This window comes from Pseudorca crassidens, chromosome 5 (genome assembly GCF_039906515.1).
Source record: "Pseudorca crassidens isolate mPseCra1 chromosome 5, mPseCra1.hap1, whole genome shotgun sequence".
Taxonomy (NCBI): domain Eukaryota; kingdom Metazoa; phylum Chordata; class Mammalia; order Artiodactyla; family Delphinidae; genus Pseudorca; species Pseudorca crassidens.
In genome coordinates, this window is record NC_090300.1 from 74593193 (window position 1) to 74618515 (window position 25323).

General features: G+C 42.3%; 1 protein-coding gene across 1 annotated transcript in view; it reads right to left on the reverse strand.

Moving 5' to 3' along the window:
* The window catches only part of ATP13A5 (ATPase 13A5), a 101363-nt gene that overhangs the window by 53521 nt on the left and 22519 nt on the right, over nucleotides 1-25323 (reverse strand). Inside the window, 8 exon segments of the mRNA XM_067737156.1 lie at nucleotides 977-1038; nucleotides 5519-5710; nucleotides 7031-7098; nucleotides 12091-12218; nucleotides 13177-13250; nucleotides 22468-22507; nucleotides 22509-22597; nucleotides 25170-25239. Of these exon segments, the coding sequence (XP_067593257.1) occupies nucleotides 977-1038; nucleotides 5519-5710; nucleotides 7031-7098; nucleotides 12091-12218; nucleotides 13177-13250; nucleotides 22468-22507; nucleotides 22509-22597; nucleotides 25170-25239 (723 nt within the window).

Genomic DNA, 25323 nt, shown 5'->3' on the forward strand with positions numbered 1-25323 from the left:
TTGTGCAACGTCACACTGCCTGACTGCTGTTCTCTTGTGCCAGTGCTGAACCCAGTCCCGTCACCATCCTGGAGAACGCCTACATGACTCCTTCAATAACAGCAGCCTCAGCCAGAGTTTGGAGCCCAGGTGGGGTACCCAGAGCTTAAGAGCAGAGGTATCTCCACTCTGACTGAGAAGGCAGGTCCCAGCCCTGCAAGAAACGGAGCTCGGGGGCACTCTGTGAAGATGGGCAGTCTCTCCTGTCTCTAGCTCTGTTCTAGGGTAGTGTCTATGTGATTGCCCTCTCCGCTCCCTCGTGCCAGTTTTTAAACCATGTCTGTAAAAATTCTAGCCATTCCCCCTTCAAAACCTATCTCAAATGCTGTCTCCTCCAGGTGGTATTCCTTGATCCATTCATTTTCAAAATGAATCCTACCTTTTATCCACTATGTTATTATAAAAATCAGAAATGTGGTTTTTTGTCTTTTTTATCAAGCAATCTTTATTATGTCTTCTTCTGTATCGTGATATCTGTACCTTAATCATAATTCTTTTCCTGGCCTGTGTAGTACATTGCAGGTGGGTGCATTTGCAACTTTTATCCAACTAGAGTGTGAGCTGCATGATGGGGGGAGATGGAGGTTTTCCTTTCTGGATGTCCTACCTCACAAGCCGCCCAGGAAGTCTGTGTGGTTTTTAATTAAGCATAGTCCTGATTTCACTCTTTGCTTTTTTGTTTTATTCATTCAACTACCTAATCATCCACTTTATTCTATACCAGTTTTCATGTGGAGTTTGAAGACCTGCTTTCCCCGTCTGATTCTGAACTTAGAACTCATTTAATTTAGCACGTTAGACTAATGGGGAGCTGGTACCAGCCAATCATTATGTATATTTTTATGGGAGATTCATCCCTCAACACAAGAAGGATGAATTGAAGTGTCACCTGGGTAGCCCCACCAATCACACACTCCATCTTCGCTAAAGGGCCTACCAGTTGTCAGCAGTAGGAATAGTCCCCCAGAGGTCCAGTCCATCTTCTGTAAGAGTGCCAGTCTACAAGATAATTAGCAGAATTTAGCAGAAGATTTAATTATATCATGATTTAGCAGAAGATTTAATTATATCATGATTTACACAAAACTCAAGCTCCTAAGAAATTACAGTATATTTAGTTGTCCCGAGCCCTTTTATTTAACATTACATGTGTTTATTTGATTAAAATTTTTTTCATTATTGTGTTTATCCATAGTAAATGTGATACTCAGTTTTCCATTAGCTTTCTTTTTTTCTTCCAAGACGGATTTTTAAAAATTTGTATTCTCCATTTGTTCAAAGATTCCTTTTTAAATTAAATTTTATATTTTTTATATTTTATTTTTATTGAAGTATAGCTGATGTAAAATATTCTATAAGTTACATATGTATAATATAGTAATTCATAATTTTTAAAGGTTATACTCCATTTATACTAATTATAAAATATTGGCCAAGCCCTTATTGGTAAACATCAAATTTTAAGTCAGAGAAGAGCGCCTGAAAGAAAGATTCAGCATGTGACAAATGATTCCCAAAAGACGGTGTTGAAAATTAGGTGAGTCTAGTCATTAAATAGTACAAAATGCAAGTGTTTCGTTTTTGTTTGTTTATTGTTGTGACCGTTGCTCTTGCTGAATGAGAGAGGTTTAGTGGATAGAAATCCAACAAGAACCAGCTTGAGTTTGACTTTTCAGTTGGCACCCGCTGTCTTTCTAAACCAGAGCTCAGAATTTTTTTCTTTCTTTGCAAGACTATTTAGTTCCCAGTCTGCCATCTGGTTCACAGCTATCTTCCTAAAAATATGGGAGACATGGTGACTGTCCAGATTGATAATGAAATGTTGATAAAGGGCTTTAAGGCTACAGAGGGAAGTAAAGTGCTAATAATAAATATTAATTAGTGCCCAGGAATGGGTTTTACTGTTGGCTCAAGAGGAAAATGGTTGAGAGAGTTGATTTGCTGGACTATGTGAAAGTATTTGACAGATAATGTAACAGAGAAAGCAAAATGGAACTGAGTACTATCACAGCACTTTTAATTTGCTCATTGCTTCACAGTCAGTTATTAATTACAAACCCCAGTGTCTTTACTCAGTAGGCCAATTGCATTAGGCCTGCTCAACACCCAGTCAGAGTAAGGAAGTGGTTACCGCTGCCTCAGCACGGTCAAGGCCAAGCGGAGCACTGCCAAGCACTAGGGAATATCCTCTTCAACACTGACACCCAGGTCTCTTACACTATTTTTCTTGAAGGTCATCTCAGTATAAGACACTGGAGTTTCTAGTTTTCTATCAAATGGTATCTTTTATCATTACAGCATATAGCATTAGCGTCATGCTTTACAGTGAAGTGCTTACAATGTTTTCACTTCTTACAACTGAGTAAATAGGGTAGAGACATTCTCATCTTAGGGGTGAAATGAGCAGCCCCAGGGTCTAGGGGCCCGTAGGTTGGAGAGAAAGAACCGGAATCCAGCCCATCTGGAGACTTCCACCAGATGACAAATGTTAAATGAATTCTGCAAAGCATGTGGAGAGACAAAGTCCGTACTGGGCTTCTGGATTAAAGAAGTAAGGAATGTTTGTTTCATTAATTCATTTGGACTTCATGGAGAGCTAACATGCCTTTGTGTAAGTTATTCCTTTAAGAACAAAAACCGCAAAACAAAACAAAACAAAAAAACAAATAAAACACTATCTGCTTCATTTCCCTCCTGTATTTTATAAGGACCCCCAACATGTGTGTTTAGATTCCAAATGTTCTTGAGTGGTTCCATTTCAAAAACAGTTAGCAACTTAATTCAAACTGAAATGTTTTTCTGATGATTAGATTATGTTTTAAACATCAATATCTTGAACATGAACACAGAGATGATACTGCAGCAAAACAGATATGGGACCATGTTATTTCTCTATGTGAAAATGACCCTTATACAATAAAACTAGCCATAAATGGAAAAAAAAATCTAAATTATAGTTGCTGTTTTAAAGGGAATAAGATAGAAAAAGAAAACTTAGCATACATACTAGCCCAGGCTTGGGCTGAATTGAATAGAAAAGGAAGAGAGGGGCTTCCCTGGTGGCGCAGTGGTTGAGGGTCTGCCTGCCGATGCAGGGGACACGGGTTCGTGCCCCGGTCCGGGAAGATCCCATATGCCACGGAGCGGCTGGGCCCATGAGCCATGGCCGCTGAGCCTGCGCGTCCGGAGCCTGCGCTTCCGGAGCCTGTGCTCCGCAACGGGAGAGGCCACAACAGTGAGAGGCCCGCGTACCACAAAAAAAAAAAAGAAAAAAGAAAAGGAAGAGAGAACTTGCTTTAAGGAACGTATAACAAACCAACGTAAACTAGAAATATATGGGAACAAATGTACTCAGAAGCCCAGTGGTGAATATCTTCTAAATTGAAATAACACTAGATGGAAATTCAATTAATTGTGTAGGGCTTTATTTCACCATCATGTTGGTAGAGTTTTGTAATATTAAAGCTAGGAAGAAACAGAGATCATTGTAGTTCAACCTTCTTATCTTAAAAAGTCACATGGAAACTTAGTATCAAATTCAGGATTAGTTTCTCATTTTGCCCATTCCCAACCAAGAGTCCTTTGCACAATAAGATGACATACGGAGTTTGGACACATCTTCTGTTGAGCATCCCTAAGACAGCCTAGCAAAGGAGCACATGAGGTTGTGGAGGGAAAAGCTTTCTACGGGACGGAAACACCTCTGAAAAAATTCGTGTTAGAAAGAGATAAGTAATGAACGCATTTTCTAAATCTCCCTCCTATATTCAGACACTGGGGAGGCTGCTGGGTAAGTAACAGGAATCCCTATTGGGGGCTGTTCTTTGGCCCTGCATCTAAAAGGAAGCTACTGTTAAGTTAACCTTACAGAACCTTCTTTGTCAAAGAAAACTAGAAAAGAAGAGAACTGAACTAATGGAAGAGCTATGCCACTTCCTGGGGACCATCTCTCCAGCTTGTATTCTGCTGTCTATTCCTACCCTCCTTGTCTAGGACGAGGAGCCATCTCTTCCATTGTGCCACGGTAGCCTCCTGACTCAGTCTTAGCTCCCTTTCATCCTTTCTCACCAATTCCCCATATGGAATAAATAAAACATGCCTATAGAGATATCACCATCTTCCTAAAAAATGAGAAGGGCTCCCATTCTCCTCCACCACCAGGCCCCACTCCTTAGCTTAGCACATCATGCCCTGAGCAATTGGGTTCCTCCACTCCAGCTGCATCCCCACAACACAGCCACGTTCTCGCCACCCAGGGTCCTGCCCCCCGCCTGCTGCAGCTCTGGCATCCCTGTGCTGCTGGGCTGCTCACCATGGGGCCCATTCTGTCTGACAACAAAAGCCACAGCTCAGAGGTGACCTCCCACCCGTGGCAGGTAACTGCCCACCAATGCTTGGCTCACACCCTCCTCAGCACGCATTTCACTGCATTTTCATCGTCTATCCCTTTTACCTGCTTCCTCAGCTATACATGAGCTTCTCAAGAGCTCATCTCATTATCGGCACTCTCTGCCAATGAGGGTTAACGAAAAAGTGGCAGGGCCTTGATCGATTATTCTCATACAAATGAACCGAAGACACGGAGGGACCGGGCCAGGTGCCCTGCCTTCGAGTAGGTAAACCTGCTACCTGAGCCGAGGCAGCTGATGCTACAGCCCCACCAGGTCCCCCGTGGGAGAGCCATGGAGAGGGGTCCTGGGGCCTGTCCGATAACAGCTGTCCCCTTCTCTGGACATACTCCCCTTCTGCCACCTTTCCAGGCTCTAAGCACAGGCAACCTGCCCCAGTCCTGAGTCTTGACACCCTGCGAAGCAAAGGAGAAAAGAGGGGCCGGAGTGGGTAAACACGGGTGGCAGCTCCCTCCCTCCCTTTCCTAAAAAGAAGCAGCGGAGGAGAAAGGAATATGCTCGCTTAAGCTCTGGACAAAGAACTTCGGGGAACAGAAATGTTCCTCACGCGCTTCCCTGGCGGCGCAGTGGTTGAGAGTCCGCCTGCTGAGGCAGAGGACACGGGTTCGTGCCCCGGTCCCACAGGCCGCGGAGCGGCCGGGCCCGTGAGCCATGGCCGCTGAGCCTGCGCATCCGGAGCCTGTGCTCCGCAACGGGAGAGGCCACGACAGTGAGAGGGCCGCGTACCGCAAAAAAGAAAGAAAGAAAGAAAGAAATGTTCCTCATAAGTTTTGCCTGAAAAAATGTAGTCAATCAGAAAAGTTATTACAGTAAGAGACGGTTTTGAATCCCAAAACAGGCACGAAAATATTAAATTTGACAGGGAAGAAATTCATGATGTGATGGCTAAACCACTTCCTCAGGACTCAGGAAAGTGGGCTTCTAGAATGTGATCTCACACTAGCTCCCTGTGTGACCTTCATGACCTCCGTGTTCCCATCTGTCCCACGAGGGTGCCGGGGTAGACAGGCTTCCCAGCTTGGCTGTGTCTAGAGATCTTTAACCTCCAACCTGGAAAGTTTAGCTCCTACTTTGTCAAAGCACACGAGGTTGATTTGCCTGCACACATTGATTCTCTGTGGGGAGACCCAGAAGATTTTCTTTTTCTTCAGCTTCCTTTGTGCATACACGATGCCTGTGGTCAGGGAGGACGGCTGGCAGCACAGGAGGGACAGCATGGAGAGGAGGGGCAGGGCCGTGGTGGCAGCATCTTTTGGAGAGACCTGGGGAGGGGAGGGGCATACAGGTTGGCCTGGCAGAGAGGGCCAGAACCCTTCCTGGCACCATCTCCTGCTGCACCACTGGGGTTCTAGAAGCTCAGAATAAGCTTCAGTCTTGGTGGGACTGATGGTTCTCTTGGCCGTGCCTGAGGAATCAACTAATTGTCTTCCACCGCAAAACAAAGGAGACCCCGGATCACCACCTCACGTCTTACTGTCCTTGACCCTGCTTCTCTCCACTGAGCCTTCCCTCCGACCAGAGTGCCACCCCTTCTCTGCTCATCAGATGTCCTCACAGCCTCTGGACTTCTGGGCACTGGGCCTAGTCTTGAGTTGTAACATGTCACACGTGGCTTGACTGTAGGCTTATGAATCTCCCTCCCCCACTAGCCTACAAACTCCTTGGGCGCAGAAGCCGTGCCTTCTTTATCCTTGAAGTCACCTTGGAATTCATCTTACTCATCTCCAGATGCAGAGCCTCGTGCGGTTCTGACAGAGAGGAGGTGCTCAGCACACACACTGAATGCGTGGTGACCTGATGAAAACTAAGACCAAGACTCGGCCAACTTCTCAGCGTATATCAACTGCTCTGGGGAAGCCAATAATAAAAATAGCTTGTTCTCCCTGGACACACACGCTGGGACAGGCACTGTGTACATACACTATTTAGTTACCTCTCACAACCACCTTGTGATGTAAATACTGTTATTTCCTCCATTTAATGGTAGAGGCAACGGAGACTTAAAAAATTAAACAGCTTTCCCAAGGCCGCATGCTGGTTAAATGGTGAGGATGTAGACCCTCGTCTATTCAACTCGAGAGCACACATGTGTGACTGGCATGTCATATTATCAAGCCAGGTCTCACGGAGTCAGGATTCCAGGCAAATCTACCGAGGCTCACAGGACTAATAACGGCGGGGCCAAGATCAAATCATAGGTTACTTAATGTTCCCATGCTCTGTCGATTAAGGGCTTTCCCTCTACAACCTTGCCTAGGTTTTCATGACATTACTGTAATTTTAGCCATAAAGTTCTCTTTTCAGTATCGGAAACACAGATTCAAGTTCAGTAGCAATGGCTACTAGATACATCTTTGGGCCAATTCTAGTTTATTGCAAAATCCATCATTCCCTGATTTTCCCAATCCCAGCCACAGAGGAGCTTTAACCCTGAGGACTCATCCCTGCCTTATGCTGAGCCAGTGCAGATAGAGGCATCCAACAGGTCCACAGGTTCTGACCTACAAGAAGATGGGGTGTGCAATGAGTACACTGCTTTGGTGTGTATTGGATGTTGAGTCCTGCCCAAGAAACCTTCATACCCAATCCACTGCCAGGGCTTCCTGGTCCATAGGAGAGGGCTTTTTGCTGGTTTTCCTGCTCAGTTCTCCTGCTCTCCAGATGAAACTGGCACACTGCCTCAAATTCCAGCCCCACTGGCTTCGACATTCTGCCTCCCTCTTTCCAAGCTCCATTCTCCCATTGCCAACGTTCCCTGGCCTCCTCTGCCCTCCCTTCCCCTAGAAATGCTCCCTTGGAGCTAATTTCAGATTGAAATGACTGTGCAGAGCTCAAGTTTGAGCATGAACATTGCCTAGAAATTCTTGTGACTGTCTTTGCCTCTCCCCCACTCAACACACAAACATTTCTATGCCATCGCTGAGCATCGTAAGGAGGCCACCCAACTCCAGTTTCATACCTGTGTTTGGATCCTTTTATTCACAATGTTTTAGTCTCCCCTATAAGCCCACAGTGCTAAGATCCCAGCATATCTTACAGAAAAGACCGCACGGCTCATAACAGAATCAGAATCTCAGCACCAGAAAGGACCTCAGAGGTCACTTATCACAACGCTTTCCTCTACAGCCATGACAACTTTTCAGAGAGACATCCAAATGAAACCGGACATCGTGAAGCTTAAAGAGGGAAGTGGAGATCCATTCAGTACACAGCTCTGTAAAAGTAGACATTTAATTTCATCTCAGAACCTAACAAGAACACAGGGCAACTCATTGACTGTATGGTATGTTGGGTATTCCCTGGACGATGTACACACTCACATACTTCAACACTCTCAAATAGTCTAAACTTCTAGGCATGGCATTCGAGATCCCCTGCAGTCTGATCTAATCATACTTGCTAGACTTATCTTTAAATTGCTTTCTTGTTCCAGAAACCCTGTGTGCTTCTTCTTCCTTTGCATTTTGCTTACTCAAATTAGTATATTCTTCCTGCTTTCTGATCTGATCGACTGAATATTCCCCATCCTATCAGGCTTGAGAAACATGTATTTTCTCTGAAGCTATTTGGCCTTGGATATCACAAATGCCACACATGCAGTAACCTCTTTCTCCCATCCAAGTGGTGAAAGGAGCCGTGAACTTTGCAGCTTTTGATAGCTGCACCTTTCAATATAATTTCCACTAATCACATGTGGCTATTTAAATTTAAATTAATTAAAAAGAAATAAAACTGAAAATTCATTTCCTCAATTACACCAAGCACACTTCAAGTGCTCAATGAATGCATAGTTAAGGACTACCAAGTTGGACAGTGTAGATATATAGAATATTTTCATCATCCTAAAAAGCTCTATTGGATGCCATTGATTCAGAATGATGGGACTTAGAGGAAACCCTTTTGAGTTAGGTTAAGCTCCTTGAGAAAGCTATGCTATTAAAAAGGCTTACCGGGCTTCCCTGGTGGCGCAGTGGTTGAGAGTCCGCCTGCCGATGCAGGGGACACGGGTTCGTGCCCCGGTCCGGGAAGATCCCACATGCCGCGGAGCAGCTGGGCCCGTGAGCCATGGCCGCTGATCCTGCGCGTCCGGAGCCTGTGCTCCGCGATGGGAGAGGGCACAACAGTGAGAGGCCCGCGTACTGCAAAAAAAAAAAAAAAAAAAAAAAAAAAAAAAAAAAAGAAGTGAGTGAGAGAGAGGAAGAAAGGGAAAAAGGAAGAGAGGAAAAGATCTGATCTATCCACTGATTATAAGCTTGTCTGACAGGATATAAATGTGAAATAACCACTTAGGGAAATTCCTGTGTGTCCAACTCAGATCACTACATACTTCTGTACATACTATTCAAATAGATCATTAACTCTAATGAGTAGAGGGAGAAGGGAGGGATTGTGGCAGAGTGAATGCTATCCCTCTCCCCCATAATTTTCCCCAAGAGAATGAGGAGCAGTAGTTTCAAGCATAGGCTCTGGGGACAATATGCCTGGGTTTAGGTGTTTTATTTTCTTCATAGAACTTATAGCTGTTGGAAACTTACCTACTTTCCTGTTTTCTATTCTCCCACTAGCGTGTCAACTCCATGTGGGCAGAAATCTGCCTTGTTCACAGTTGTATCCCCAGCACCTAGTAGAGCGTCTGCTCCATAGTAGGGGCTAATAAACATTTGTCGACTGACTGAATGAATGAATAAACAAATGAATTCAAATCTCAGCTCCACCACTTTTAAGCTGTGTGACCTTAGGCAAATAAATTACCCTCTCTGGACCTCAGATTCTCCCACTTTATAGAGTTGTAGCTTGAATGAAATAGCATATGTAAAACGCTAGCAAAGTGCCTCGTACATATACATATGAGAACTAAGAAAAGTTAGCTATTGCTACCAAGACAAAATTGCCCCTCTGTAAGGCAATAAGGTATTCCCTTATGCCCCTTGACCCCTCCGTGAGGAGCTAAATCTTGAAGGGGATCACTGTCTCGGGAGGCAGAAATAAGGGACAGAGGACTAGCTTTTGAGTTTCAAAAGTCATTCATAAATTTGATAATGGATTTAGCGACCACCTGAGAGTGAGAACAAAGCTTTTCTGCTCACCATGCCTTTCCTCTACTACTTTCCTAACCAAACCAAACCAAACAAAACCCTGGACTGGGAGTTGGAAGAAAACCTAAAGGAAACTTAGATATCGTGTGTCTTTGAGAGAAGGGGCCTAGATGAAATTAGGATATGGAAACATTCTAGAAGTGTGTAGAAACCGAGAGCAACTTCACCTGGGTCTGCCTCCTTTTCCAGGTAGATAGGCCCTGGATGCTTCCCAAGGGCCACGTGGTGTGAGGCAACAGAAAGAGGAGTGAGCCCCAGACCAGATGCCCCTCCGCAGTGCCTTATGCAACTTCTGTAGCCAGACCAGAGTCGGGAGGTCCTGCTAATTGATGGGGACACCTGACTTGTACCAGATACTTCGTACCGCATACTTTCAAGGGTGGCCAAAATTTGGAGCCAAAATAAAAATGAAGTGTAAAATAGTTTCTTGCACAGCCGAGCTCATGACAATAGGATGAGGTTATGAAGGTGAGGAGGAAAAATCCCACACTGGGTATGTGCCATGAATGGGAATAACCAGGAGAGAGGAAAAGGTGATGAGACACAAAGGCAGTGGCTGAACCCACCCTCAAATCATCGTCCTCACGCCTACGGTCCCTCATGTCTGAAAGCCAATGTCACCTCCAACTCTTGACTTTTTTCTCACTAACTGAGCAACCCTGGTCTCTTTTCACCTCAGTTTCCTTATCTGTAAATGGGGTATTATAATAGTTCCTAGTCTAATTTGTTTTCTGTTACAATGAAGTGAGGTATAAAAGTTGCTTCTAAAAATATAAATTGCTATAGAGATGTTAGGAGTATTTGCTATTCTTCCTACATAACTAAAGACTTCTGTATAGGCAAAGGACTATTTTTGCACATGGGGAACTACCTGAGTCACATTTGTGGACACATGCCCAGAAATACAGTTGTAGTTTCAGGAATCTAACCCTAACTTGATTGCTCAATCAGGATCCTTTCCACAAATACATACGTGAGTGAGAGGATCTAGGCAGGATGTGTAAGAAAGTATTCAGAGCATGTTGGCACTTAGATCTATTTCAAGAAGTTAAAGAGAAAGAAATAGATGTATTTCCATTTTATGTGTCTGTTTCTAAAATTGACTTGATCAGTACTTAGGTTACATATATATAAATGCTGGTGACTTTATGTTTCCTGAAATAGACCCTCAGAAAGACCACTGACCATTTGAGGTCATTTTAGGTCAACTTTGCACATCTGTTAAAAGGTGGTATTTTTACCATTCCTACTTCTCTGAGACACTGAGTTTTCATGAGAATCAGGACAAGAACGGTCGCCCAGGTCAGCAGACCCAGGGCAGTAAACCCTGCTGTGTGTCCTCCCCTGTTTTCTCACTGCCATGCTCTGTGTCACCGTGAGGGGTGCTGTTCTTGGTTGGCAGGCTGCTGGGAATACGAGACAATTGCTGCCTCTGAGTGAAGAGCACAGTTTTCTCGGGTTTGAGGTTTATACTTAGGGTACGATGGCAGCATTCTGGATGAAAGATATGATCAGTATGCAAATTCTCATCACTGCCATTACAAGGCAGTTAGATTTTAACACATTAAAGGGGTATTTTGTAATTATACTGAACATATTCATGTTTACTACATTTTCCTATCTCAATTTTAATTTAAGCAGACCCATTTTTTCATGTGAAATCTACTTGTGTTGAACAATTTAGGAATAGAGAATGCCTCTCTTTATGTTCAGGTGATGTTAAAAAAGTTTTGTGCGTGTGTGGGTTTTTTTTTTTCCTGTCTTTACACCGTTTGGAAACAGAAAAATACAATAATCTGCAAGCAGAGTAGGCCAATACTTTCTATTTCTGTGGTGTCATATAGTTTCTCCTTCTCTCATTAAGATGCTCTGTGTATTTTCTTTTTCGCCTGAAGAATATTTTATAAATAGTGCCTTACTAATTACCCAAATTCAAATGGACTGTACAGAGTATAAATGAGGACAAGGATAGTTCAAACCGTAACTAGAAAACCAGTTTTCTGCTCAGTGAGATCAACTGGAAACATGATTCTAGAGAACAGAACTATTTTATTGCCTTTCTGGAATGTTCAACTCAATCTCCTTCCCACTGAAAGCTGGGGCTTGGTTTTCCATCTACAGAGTACAGGGCTGGATAAAATCTCTGCTTCCTGCCAATTGTGAGGTGATGGTTTTAGGCTGTGTTTTGTTTGTACAGGAGTATAAATTATCCGTATATTTATGAAGAGACTGTGCATCAAACAGTATGATGTTCTGACACTCCTCTGAACTCAGAGCACCCTATTCATCCCACTCATCAGGCAATTAACTGATCCCATGTTGTAGAAGTCTTTTCTTCTAGTTTCGTGTGTCTTGATTCCTATATCCTTAAACATTTCCTGTTTGCATATATGGTTTCCATCTGCATGAATAGTCTGGGTGTGTCTTCCTCATCTATCTCTCAATACCTTAGCCTTGGTATAAAGCAGGTAAGTGTACACTGAACTACTTTGCTCATCTGGCCTGGCTGTTGGAAGGGAAGAGGAAGCTTCGTGACAACTGCCTACCTGTGAGCATGCCTTCATGCACCACACAGCTTCCATCAATCAGAGCAGCATCGCATGGCAATGAAAGTTTTCCTGGAAGAATAAGAATGTCTCCGGGAACCAAGAGACGGGACTCTAGCTCCTGCAAACTTATACAATGGCAAAGTTCACATGACTAGCTGAACTTTTCCTGTTTATACTTAACAATAAAAACAACTGGAACTCTTATCAACTTGCTGGCCAAGAACTACCCTTGCATGCTCACCTGCTCCTGCCCCTTTCCACTCAACTGCGGATTCCCAGAGAACCAGGATTAGGGAATTGATATCCGGGCCATGGCGAAGGATTTGCTCAGCAACAAGCGTCCCATCTTGATCTCAGTGCCTGAGACAGCACTCTGCCCACCGAAGGCACTCGGTGGCATTGGTCAATGAAGGAATGCCCCTTTGCTGCTCCTTTACTCTCTGTGGTTGGGTTCCTGACCGTCCTCCCCATTCCCCCCACACCCCGTAGCACAATCTGTTCTTGGATTGGGGCCTATGTAAATACTCCAGACCAACTTCTGCTGCCCAGGAGTGCAGCTACTCCTTGCTGAGAGTCATGGCCACCCCAGCCCAGGCTAACTCAGAGCCAGTGCCAAATGTCCAGCCAGCCATATAAGCCTCATGCAGGCCTGGGCTCCAGATAAGAGATTGAAATATATGATGCAAGGTCTGTTTGGGATGGTTAGTAGGGGAAATCACAAAGCCTTAAGAAGGCTTACCCAGTAACATTCCAGTAAGTGAAATATGGAGGACAGAAGGAATTTGAAATAAATCAGACATTGGACAGAAATGGTTCAATCAGGGCTGGGACCAGGGTGAGGCATGCCAGGTACGTAGGGTACAGAATTCAACGAGGGGCTCACTCAGACTCCCGCAGGTACAGGCCAGCATTCTCATGACCTTGCCTCCTTAAAGTTTGCCTCTATGATGCCTTGTTTACCTCACCTTAGCTCCAGTCCTCAGTTTAATGAGAAAAACCTTTTTCTCCTTGACCAATAAAACAAATGAGACTGACTCCACTCTGAATACCAGGATGCTGACGATGGCAGAACCCATCACTTACCTTTGCCTTTTTGCAATGATTGTAACCTGGACTTCGTTGTGATCCTTCACAAGGTTGTGCAGCTTAACTGATTGCTACAAATTCAAAGTCAGTGTTTACATATCTAATATTTCCATATCTGGAAAACCACCTGATCTGAATACAGTAAATGCTGAACCTACTGTCACAGCCAAACTGACTCTGGGGAAAGACTCAAGTCTACTTTCCATGCTCCTGTTCCCCCGCCTCAACGCTTACTTCACTCAACTCCCTACTTACAGCAGCAAATATGCTCATTAGTTTAATGCTATTTCAATCCCAAGAAAGATGATGCACAGTCACTGCCACATGGACTCAAGCCAAGGAACCGAGACTTCCTTTCTTGAGGATGCATGATTAGACGGAAGAAAAGCAACGAGACCACTCCCGTTCTCTGTGCCTCTGTTGCCCTGTCCGTAGAAAGCAAAGCTGAGTATGAACTGGAAGTGGCTTTCCATTGTAAGAGCCTGTGAATATTTAGGTTGTATTTTGATCGTAAGTGGAACAACCATTGCCTCCTTTATGAACTGGTGGGTTTTCACATTGGATAATTCTGCAGCCTGGAGTCATGCTGCTCCGTTTGGAATCCTGGTGCTACCACTTATGAGTTATTTAGCCTGTATAACTCCCTTTTTCTCATCCAAAGGTGGAGATAATAGCAGTATCTTTTTTTTTTTTTTTTTGCGGTACGCGAGCCTCTCACCGCTGTGGCCTCTCCCATTGCAGAGCACAGGCTCCGGATGCACAGGCTCAGCGGCCATGGCTCACGGGCCCAGCCGCTCCACGGCATGTGGGATCCTCCCGGACCGGGGCACAAACCCGTGTCCCCTGCATCGGCAGGCAGACTCTCAACCACTGCGCCACCAGGGAAGCCCCAGCAGTATCTATTTTATACGGTTGTTTTAAGTTACTTAAGGCTTATCTTATTTTACTTAACCCTTTGGATAGTATTCATTACTATAGTAAGAGCTCAGTGAGTGTCGATGATTAATAAGAAAGTTGTTAAAAAACAAAACAAAACAGTTGTCTGAGTACATCAGCTGGAAAAATTCACTTGAGGTGGAATTCACTGAGATAGGACCCTGACAAAGCAGAGGAAATGGAAGCACCCTGGAGAGGTGGAGGAAGCATCTGCTAGAATGATTTAGGGGACAGGAAAACAGAAGTGAGAAGGGATGTGGTCCACAGAGTTCTCTAAACTGACTGTCAGGGGCGCCACGAGCCAGAGGGAGTACAATGCTGGACCAGCCGAGGCATCCCTGGAAAGCACTGCCCCTCTCTGCATGGATGTCAGTTACTCAGATAATTCTAAGTAGAAGAGGTCTGAATACTGTCAACATGGTTAGACACAGCTTAACATAATTCAAATGTAAAACTTCTTTTTAGATGTTAAATTATTTTTATCTGTTTTGTTGGTGATGTCTAATGTTATACATCTCACCAGGCTTAGACAAGCATTCCACACAGTTACGCATCTTTCCTCTCGAGAGAACACAATGAGTTCAGTGTTAATATTTATATAGAGCTATTTATTATTTACTTCAGTTTTGCATGAAAAGCTAAACATCAATTATTTGGACCAGTTGAGTGGAAGAAGTGATATTGGGCACGTATTCATTGCCCTAACTTGACTCCTTGAGGCTCGCCTGTTGGGGCATTCATTTAATGGTGGGTGACAGTGAGAAAGCGGTTTGGTAGCAACAGCACTGGATTCAGTCAGGATTCCTGTGTGGTGGGTCAGGCTTACCCACTAACTAGCCAGATACCCATACATAAGACATTTCACCTTATAAGTTAGCCGTTTCCTTTGTAAACAGACAACATTGAACTGGATTATTCTCAACTTCCCTTCAAGCTCTAAAATGACATGATTTATTTTGCATATCAGAGATTTATTCAAAACCCCCAAGGCTTCATAGAAGAAATACCCAGAGTATAACAAATGACTCAAATTATTATTTTTAAACAGTTTAGAACTTTATTCAGTCACCATGTGCCAAGTGCTATTTTAGGCACTTGGAATGTATGGCTTGATTTTTTTTTAATCCTCAAGATAATCCTATGATGAAAATGCTATATTACCTCCAAAGTACATATAGCAAAACAAAAACAAAAAAACAGGGGCTTGAAAATGTTAAAGTAACTTGCCCACAATCATTTTCTTACTAAGTATTAAAGTCAAAATAAAACCAGGTTCATCTGACTCTAAAGCCTTTTCTGTTGATGAATATGTTCTCTGAAAGTGCTTGAAAGCAGCTTTTGCCCTTTAAGAAGATAAACATCCTTCCTTACAAATTTCTTTAAGTTATTTTCTTGCTTAGCAAACTCTCTTAGTCAATGTCATACAATTTCAACTTAGCTTAAAAGGAAGATAACACATTTGGAAGTGGTGAAGTATGAGTTAATAGTGCTTGACTGTAATTCTCAAAACTCATGATGGCAGAAAGCTGGATTTGTTTATCAGACTTAGCATTCTGCGTAAACTGCCATGCTTCTGTGCCTTCACTCGAGCTATTCCCTGGGGTGTTTACCCCTGTTTTCTACTAGCCAACTCTTTCTAATCCTTCACATAAAGCCCTGCTCAAATGTCATCTCCTCTCCATAAGTCCTTAACACCCCCAGGAAGAATTAATTGTACTGTGCTTCCACCTGTATTAGTGTATAGATCCCATTCCATCAGAGCTATCTGTTTTCTTGTCAGGTCTCCCCTCTAAGTCAGGAGTTTCAAGGATGAGACTATGTATTTATCTGTATCCCCTGTGATGTATCACGTAGCAGATCCTCAGCAAATATTTATTTAACTGAACTGAATTATTCTATTTCTCCCAGCAACACTACAGTAGGATAATATAAGCATCCTCTTTGAGCTAATGTACTCAGAAACTCTACAAACACAGGTTTCTATGACAACCAGCCAGCTAGGAGAAAGCCAGCTCTGTGATGCTTGCCATGATTTCGAAGCTCGCTGCCTGATTTTCATTAGGCCCCCTCTGCTTTCTCCAGTCCCTGTTCGGTGGGACCAGGATCCGTTTCCAAGGCTAATTTGCATACTGTTATTATTTGGTATCTGTTGCTGTGTGTCCTTGTGTTTGCTCTGGCTGGATTTCCTCCAGAGATGAGTAATGAGGGCATTAACTCAGGTGTCTCTTGAGACCAGCTCAGTCCTGAATGAGGCCAGATACTCTCCGCGCTATTGCCAGCAGCCGCCCGTGGAGCCAGTACCGTTCAATGGAAATGCAATTGAGCGCCAAGGTTTGCACTCATACCTGCACCAAACGTGGCAGAAAGGGACTGCACTGCAACGGGGTGCTTCTTGGCTTAGGCAAGGTTAACCTCTCTGTGCGACATGAACTGGGGCTAGAGTAGACGCATGATAAGTGGGATAAGATGTCTTATCCCACTTCTGCCAACACTTCCCCTCCTGCAGTTCTCAAAAGCATGTATTTATTTAGCATGATTTGGAGATGGCAGTAGGTGCTCTTTCTTCCCTTCCTGCCAGCCCTCCTCCCCAAATCTGCTTTTTGTTATAAAATTATTGAAACCTCATCTACTGCCACAGGAAGCTCACAGGTTACTTTGAGATTTTGCTCAATGGCACAGCGACTTGACTTGGAGTCAGGAAACCTGGGACTAAGGTCTGCAGCTGCCGTTCCTGGGTGAGTGTGAGCAGGTCGCTTTACATCCCTGATTGGCCCTGTCCCTCCCTCTCGGGTGATGGGAGGATATATCATATGTGTATCATTTCACAGCTTGCCAAGCTTCATACAAGCACATTCATTATAAATGTCAGAGTCCATTGCAAATTGTAGTGCTAAACAGATATTAATTGTTGAGCACTTTTGGTTTAAACTGCAAAGATACAGTTTCAGGAAACTGGCCCATTTTGCATAGTGTTACAAGATGCCTTGCAGGTTGGGTCAGATAAGGTTTTATTAACAAATGCTAACTGCTAATGGAATTAGTGTCATCATTTCAAAGAAGCCTTTTGCAATATTGCCATCAAGTCTGAAATTCTCGTGCCAGTCATTATTTTGAGTAAAGACATTCAGGGATTCTTTAAGGTGTAGAATCTGCATGTTTAAATTCCATTAAGGACTTTAAAATAAATATTAAGAAAATTACAAATAGAAAAAAAAGAATATCCAGTTTTGGAAGAGGAAAACTTTATAAGCAAAACAAGAAACCCAGAAGCCATAAAGAGAAAGAAACATATTTAACTAGACATATTTTATAAAGTTAGCAAAAGTCAAGGTCAAGAGAAAAAAGACTAAAAAATAAAACTTTTTCACCTATATGATGGATATAAACAGACAGTAAATAAAAATGCAAATCTCTTTCAGACAAAGGAAAGTGTGTGTCTAATCTCACTAGCAGTCAGGGAAATGTAAATTAAAACATCAATGAGATGCAATTAAAAAAAGTATTAGATTGAAATTTTTAAATGTCGAGCTATAACACCTAATGCTGGTGAGGATCTGGGAAAATGAATATTCTCATATGTTGCTGATAGGAGAATGAATTATTTCATTTGGGGAAAATAATATTACAGCATTTATTAATATCCAAAACATACATATCTTTTGATTCAGCAACCTGGTTTTGATTGTTTTGCTGAAAAAAGAGTTGCAAACACTAATATGTAAGGCTACCCTATATTGTAGTTATGTTTAATTCAACATATTTGTGGTGGCAAAAATTGGAGAAGAAACCCCTTATTTTCCATAAAGAGGAGAATATTTGAATAAATTATGGTATACTATGGAATATCACATCATTATTTTGAAACATGATTTAGAATTATTTGTTTATAATGGTGGATGGCCATTATATATATTGTAAAGTGAAAAATGCAAGTTCCAGATAAACACACATAGGACAATTCTGTTTTGATAAAACAAATTAATAAATACCTAAATAAATCTCCATATAAACTTGTACTTCTGTGCATCTGATAGAGTAAAAAGAGTGAAAAATACGTTCAGCTGGTGATGACATGAATAAATAAATAAATAGATATATTTGGGATCTTTGTGCTTGAATTTGCCTTTGGTGTGTTCCTCTGTAACAACAGCTGTTAATTAAGCCTTTAGAATGCATAAAAATCACCTGTTATGAAACTGTTAAAAAGTGTAAATTCCTCTTATTCTGTAGATATTTTGATTTAATAGGTAAGAGTTTAGGAACTCAGGAATCTCAAGTAATTTTCTCACTGAAACATTGCCCTCTGGCCTATAGAATCAAACCTAACTTTTGCTACAACACTTCCCCTACTCCTCCACAGGAATGTCTAAATTTATTTGGGGTTTCCTTAAAGAAAGGTATACCTGAGTTCCAAGTGAAGACATGGTCATTGTAAAGGAATTTTAAAAGAGAGACTGAAATTTGTCATAAAGATACAGATGGATACTGTGTAGGACAGAGACAGTATCTAAGTCAGGGGAAATAGGTGGAAACATGCTAGGGGAGCATAATGTATCAAACAGTAGCACCACATTTCCTTGGGCCAAATTGACTGCAAGTAACAGAAACTTGTTAGGCTGCTTTAAGCAGAGGATGAGAATATATGAGGATGCAGGGATGTCTTAGGAAGGAACCGAAGGGTGGGAAGTACAGCCAAGTGTCCCAAGGAAGTTTCCTGAACAGGAACAGAAAACGCTGTGAGGAACAGGTGACTCTGTCTCTGCTGGACTGTGTATTGCTCACCTCTGTGTCTCACTGTGTATTTGGTTCACTCTTTTCCTCTCTTTCTCTGCAGAAGTTTTTTTTTTCTTTGCTTGTCCATACACAGGGATCAAGAGTGGTCACCCTGGTCCTAGCTATACGTCATTTTTCAGATCATTTTCCTAACAGAGTATGACCAGCAGCTTCAAGGCTTTATTCCAGGATCTCAGGCAAAAAGATACGTTGCCATCACGCCTGTTGTTGGATTGGCTCCCACTGGTCGGGTGCCCCCTGTTCCAACTAGCTGTGCCAGTGGAAGGAGAAAGCCACATGGAACAAACCAGGTGTGGGCTGTCAGCTCTGGGCTCTGGGTACACCCAGTTTTCAGAGGAGAGGAGTAGTGGTGGAGCACTGCCCCAGAATCTGTGTATTTCGTTCCATACTTGTCTGAGAATAGGAGGCTGGGAAGAGTAACCCAAGTTCCTGGGTCCAGCCCCCCAGTAAAGTCCATCTGTACTTCATGTTCTTGGGTTTCGTGAGCTACTGGTGCATATTTATAATCCATATGCCTGTTGTGATTAAGGGGGTTTAAACAGGTTTCTATTATTTGTCCACATCCTGACTGAGTAGTCTATGCGGCTAGTTAGTCCAAAATTAATAGGGTCCTGTAGGAATTGACTCCAGTCTCCAAAACGTGCTCCCACGTTCCCAGTGGCCAGAAAGTTTCTTATGAGTGTTTTAAAGTTTCCAAGAGCCCTTTTTTCATGCCTTATTGGTGGCCCTGGCACAATGATAGAACCCTAAAAAGGTGGGACCTAAAGAGACAGAGTTTAACCTCCACTATTTACAGCTGAGGAAAGCGAGTCCAGGGAGGAGAAAAGAGATCCCAGAGCCACACAATAAATGAGTCAGTGGTGGTTAGAAGCCCTGTCCTGGGATGTTCCTGTGCTACTTTCTTGTTCAGGTTATCCCTCCTCCCTTCAGTCTCTGTGCCTCCTTCCATCGTTCCATAATCTACTTTCCCAACTCCAAGAACAGTAATAAAAACAGCAACAGCCGTAACAGTAACAAAAGGTAACATTTGATGAGTGCCTACTAGGTACCAGGAACACAAGTAATTCAGATGCATTGTTTCATTTACTTTTCTTGACCGTAACATTGAACACAAACACACATATCTTACAAATAAGGAAGGTGACCATTAAAGTGTCAAGTAACAAATAGCGTCAAGTAACACAAATAGGAGTAGTGAGCAGGGAATTTTAACTTGACTAGATAAGATCTCCCTGCCAAAGTCCTCAGAGCATTCTGTATTTTTCCTCAGAACCCTGAGATGGTTTGCGATGATATACTCAGGTGATTGTGTGTCTATGTATTCCCAATAGAGGGAAGCACATGGGAGAAGACCTGTATTCACTGAGGTTTGACATCAGCCAGAAAGCATACGAGTGGCTCGTAGGTATCAAATTAGATATTCCATTAAAACAAAGATTTCTCAAAACCCAGGAACTAGAAATTTGATATGGGGGCTTCACGTTACATACCTCTATCAAATGACAAAGGTAAACGTTTGGGACACGATAATTTCTTTCCTATTGTGGCCGAGCAGAAAGTGCCAGATCCTTTATTGTGCTGGTGTTTATTTTCCTTCTTTTGTTCAAATGCTCAGAGTTCACCAGAAGGACAGTCACTCTGCCCCCTGACTTGGCAGCCAGACAGAAAGGAATTGCCACCATCAGAGGCAGGTTACTGATCACTGTTAATATTTTTGTGATTTAAATTTGTTCATGAAGAAACGCACTAGGCACTCATTTTTTTAAAAAAAGAAAAAGCCAAGGGGGCTTCCCTGGTGGCGCAGTGGTTGGGAGACCGCCTGCCGATGCAGGGGACGCAGGTTCGTGCCCCGGTCCGGGAAGATCCCACACGCCGCGGAGCGGCTGGGCCCGTGAGCCATGGCCGCTGAGCCTGCGCGTCCGGAGCCTGCGCTCTGCAACGGGAGAGGCCACAACAGTGAGACGCCCGCGTACCACAAAAAAAAAAGAAAGAAAAAGTCAAAAAAACAAAACAAATAAATAAATAAAACAAAGCGCTTCTAGTCCTCACTCTCTAGCTCAAAGTGTCTCCATTGACTTAACTTTTCATTTTTAGGTCCTGTTTTCTAACTCTTTAAATATATATTGCGTTTCTTTCATTTCTCATCAAACACTTCATAGCTCAAAATTTGTAGCATCTAAAACCAGACAAAAAGCCAATCTTAGATCTAATATTTGCTGAGTGACTGAAACAGAGTAAAAATAAAAGATCTCTTTCAGCTGGGCTTGTCTAAAAGCCTCCATGTCTGCCTTACTGACATGGGCCCAGACTTTACTCTGCTGATGGCTAGAATTCATCTCTCCTCTCACACGTAGGTTTGACTTTCTTCCCCAGCTATGTGCTACTTTGGAAAGTGCTTTCTGCTAAGGAAATATTGCACGTGCAATAGAATTTCATTTATGAGGAGCCGGAAGCCCTGACTCTGTCACAAACCCACTTTATGACCTGAACAAGCTGCCTTGTTTGTTTCCCCTGGAAATCTTAGTTTCCTCTTCTCTAGATGAAGGATGAAGTTTGAGAAAACTAGGTGATTTCAACAGTTCAATAGGGTTGACAGGTGGATACAGGTACCATTGTTCCCTGTGTCTAAAAAGCCAATTTCACAGTCAAGTTTTCAAAAATATACAACAAATACAGTGAGACGTCCTTTGGATGTTGCCTCATAATTTAGCCTGATGCATTTTTTTTTTTTAAAGAAGATGTTGGGGGTAGGAGTTTATTAATTAATTTATTTATTTTTGCTGTGTTGGGTCTTCGTTTCTGTGCGAGGGCTTTCTCTAGTTGTGGCAAGCGGGGGCCACTCTTTATCGCGGTGCGCGGGCCTCTCACTGTCGCGGCCTTTCTTGTTGCAGAGCACAGGCTCCAGACGTGCAGGCTCAGTAGTTGTGGCTCACAGGCCTAGTTGCTCCGCGGCATGTGGGATCTTCCCAGATCAGGGCTCGAACCCGTGTCCCCTGCATTGGCAGGCAGATTCTCAACCACTGTGCCACCAGGGAAGCCCTAGCCTGATGCATCTTAAGCAAAGTAGTAGAACATTTTCTAGAAAGATGCTGTGGGAAAATGAGATTCAGAAGGGCTGTGGTAAGTAATATTCAGCTAGATTCCACTTCTGAATGTGTTGCTATACCATTTATAAGACTGATTTTCTTTAAAAGGAGGATTTTAAATAGCTGTAAGATGAACAGCGATAGTAAGAGAGACAGACAGGTACTATGCTGTCATCATTAATCCATCACTGTTTTCTTTCCCACCATGCTCAGACACAGCCTCAGAGTCCTGCTAAACATTGTATTCAGTGCAGCCATCAGTTGATAATAAGAGTTTGCAAAGATGTTTAAATCTACCTAGCATTCCTGAAGCCCTCATCCTGAGGTCCCGTATTTAGTAAGCCCTTGCTTTTTCTTTTGTTATGACTTATGTTTAACAAAGCAACTCTTTGCTTTCAGTGGAAAGGCCATAGGTTTGGCTTCTTGTGCAGCTAGAAGCTAAATAGAATCCAGCTACGATTTCTGTTCTTACCTGTCGCAAATCGTACACACTTAAGACAATGGAGAGAACAGATGATGATGGCCACTGAGTATTCGATGTAACCCTGAGACAGCCACAAAGTGAGGGTAAAGGCTTGAAACACGTAGTATAGATTTAAAACCTATGAAGGTATGAAAAGAGCATCTGGGTCACTTGCATGGACCATAACGGCAGTCAAGATGATGTCATTTCTTTATAGAATTTTTTCTTCCATTTTTACAACATACAACAATAGAATTCACTTAGAACTCCGTTAATTTCAGTAGAGACAATGTCAAGCACATAAAATGTGATATAGTAGAAGCAAATTTATTTTAAGCACTCAGAGCCATGCCCACAAATTGATCATTCTTATTTATTTTGAATTTTCAAAAATATTTGACCAATAACAAAATCTAACATTTTACCTTTTTAAACAGATGTACCCACAATGGAGAAGACACATGATTCAGACTCTTTTAAAAACAAACTTCAATTTTGAACTTTTTATTTCAGGTTTCTTTTTCATGTAATCACATGCGGCCAATGTAGTCAAGTTGTACAATGAAAATTAAAGATTCCACTTTTATCCAGGTCATTCATTTACAAATAACATACTCTCATGTCACAGGTCTTAGTAAGATCCTCTGAGAGTCAGTCGAGTCAGCATGGACCTTCCCTTGAACAAAGAGGGAAGGTCTTACCCAGGGAAGGGAAACGTCTTATCCAAAGATGCAGTGAAAATCATGGGTAGAATTTGTCACCAGCCCCAAAGATGGTCATCCATGTAGGTATTTTTGGTCTCTTAATAAGATCTTCAACTTTTTAAATTCCCTCAACTGTCCCCATTTTGGTCTTGCTGACTTCACTGTTAATAATAATAGCAGAGAGGGCAAACCCCAGGGAGCTAGAGAAGGTCACATGACCTACACACAGCTTGAATGAAGAGTCCATCTGAGCAAAGCAAGGATTCTTTTCTTGATGACGTGCTCTTTATAATTATTATGAATTAGATGAAATAGTACCTAAAACCACTGCCGCTTTTTCTTACTTCTACTTTCTATAATTCTCTAATATATTAAATAAACTTCTACCTTAGTCCTAAAAATGAACTGACATCTGGTTAATAAGTTAATAGGATATATCTTAAAAGTTTCTTAAACTCTTGGATATATTTTGCACATTAAAGAAGCTTGTGTTCCTTAATGTTTTTATAATTTCCGTTGCAACATGTTTTCTTACAAATTATAGCTCTTCTGTCTGCTTGGCATAAAATGCTTTAATTGTATATTACACATTTGAGATAATATGATTTCGAGTTTGTATAAACTCAGTAGAAAATTGGTTAAATACTTCTTGTAGAAGAAACAACACCATTTAATTTAGTTCCCTTATTCAATATTCTTTTGAAACCAAATGTGAAGACATAGCTTTACTTTTTTTTTCCTACTAAAGGCCTAATTCATAAGTGCCAGAAAATATTAACACTCTTTTCAAAATAGACTAAATTGACACTTGAAAGAGTCTTTGGTAATTTGAAAATGTACTTGAATAAGAAGTTTAAAAAGCATCCTGCTTTTTTAATAGTAAGAGAGATCGTGCATATGTGGAGGCATGGGGTATGGGGGAAATCTCAGTGCCTTCCAATCAATTTTGCTGTGAACCTAAGACTGCTCTAAAAAAAGTCTAAGAAAAATTTATTTTAAAAAATGGTCACGTTAAAAACCCAAATGACCATCTTTGTGGATTAGAAATAGACTAGAAACATGCAGCACTGAGTGGGGACTGATCGATCAGTCTGTTGGTTTTCATACAAGGACTGGAGATCAATGACTAGGAGCTCAATGCTAGGAGGAATAAGCGTCCCACAAGTGGCAGGGGACAAAACCAGCCTTGCCCCAGAGCAGAGGCTGAGAAAAGTCACAACCAGCAAGGATTCACCAGCAGAGGGAGGAATAGGAGAGACAAGTTGGTGATGCAGCTGTGAACTTGGCCAAGCCCCAAGCTAGCTCGGGGCCTGCATCGAACAGATCCCCAAGGGACAGAACACAAACCTCCAACACAGGCCCTAGTTCTGAACTGGGGACACATGGGGACTAATAAGAACAACCAAAAAGGGAGAGTGAGCACAGAGAGGAAGAGAAATGGAAGAAGGGAAAGTCCCACCCAAGCTGAGCTTACCGAAAGCAATAACTTCGAAGCATACAGAGAAAATATTCTAAAACAAACAAACAAAAACACCAACCAAGGAAGAAGTCACTCTCAAGAAAATGGATATAATAGAGTGATAGAACAGTATGAAAAAGACCAAAATAATCCTTTCTCAATCCTCAAAGAGATCATGAAATAATAACAACCCTCCCCACTCCCCCCACCCATCACAACCACCATAAAACACTGAAAAGAACAAAACGAACAAACAGGAGAGTATGAAACGGGAATCTGTCCCTCACACTGGGAAGGGATTTGAATTTAAAACAAGTGGTTATTGAAAAGGGCCAGTTAGAATTCCTGGTATAAAATATATATATTTATTGAAATAATAATAAAAAAGAAAACCTCAATAGACAGGAAACACATAAACTAAAGTCACCGGGAATAATAAAAAAAAGTTGCACAAAACACAGACTTTTGTCTACATCGATTTCTCTGAATACTAGAAAGAAAAAGGAAAAAACAGGAGTTTATTTTCAAAAATAAACGAAAACAGTTACCTGTTTAACAAGCAGCTTCCACGTGGGTTGGAGTTCAACCTCAATGGCATTTGACCCCCACACTAATCTTCTGTAGGAGATTGATCATCTATTAGTGTCACAGCTACATGCTCATATTAATAAGTGAGTACAGACCACTCTAAGCAGGAGTCCC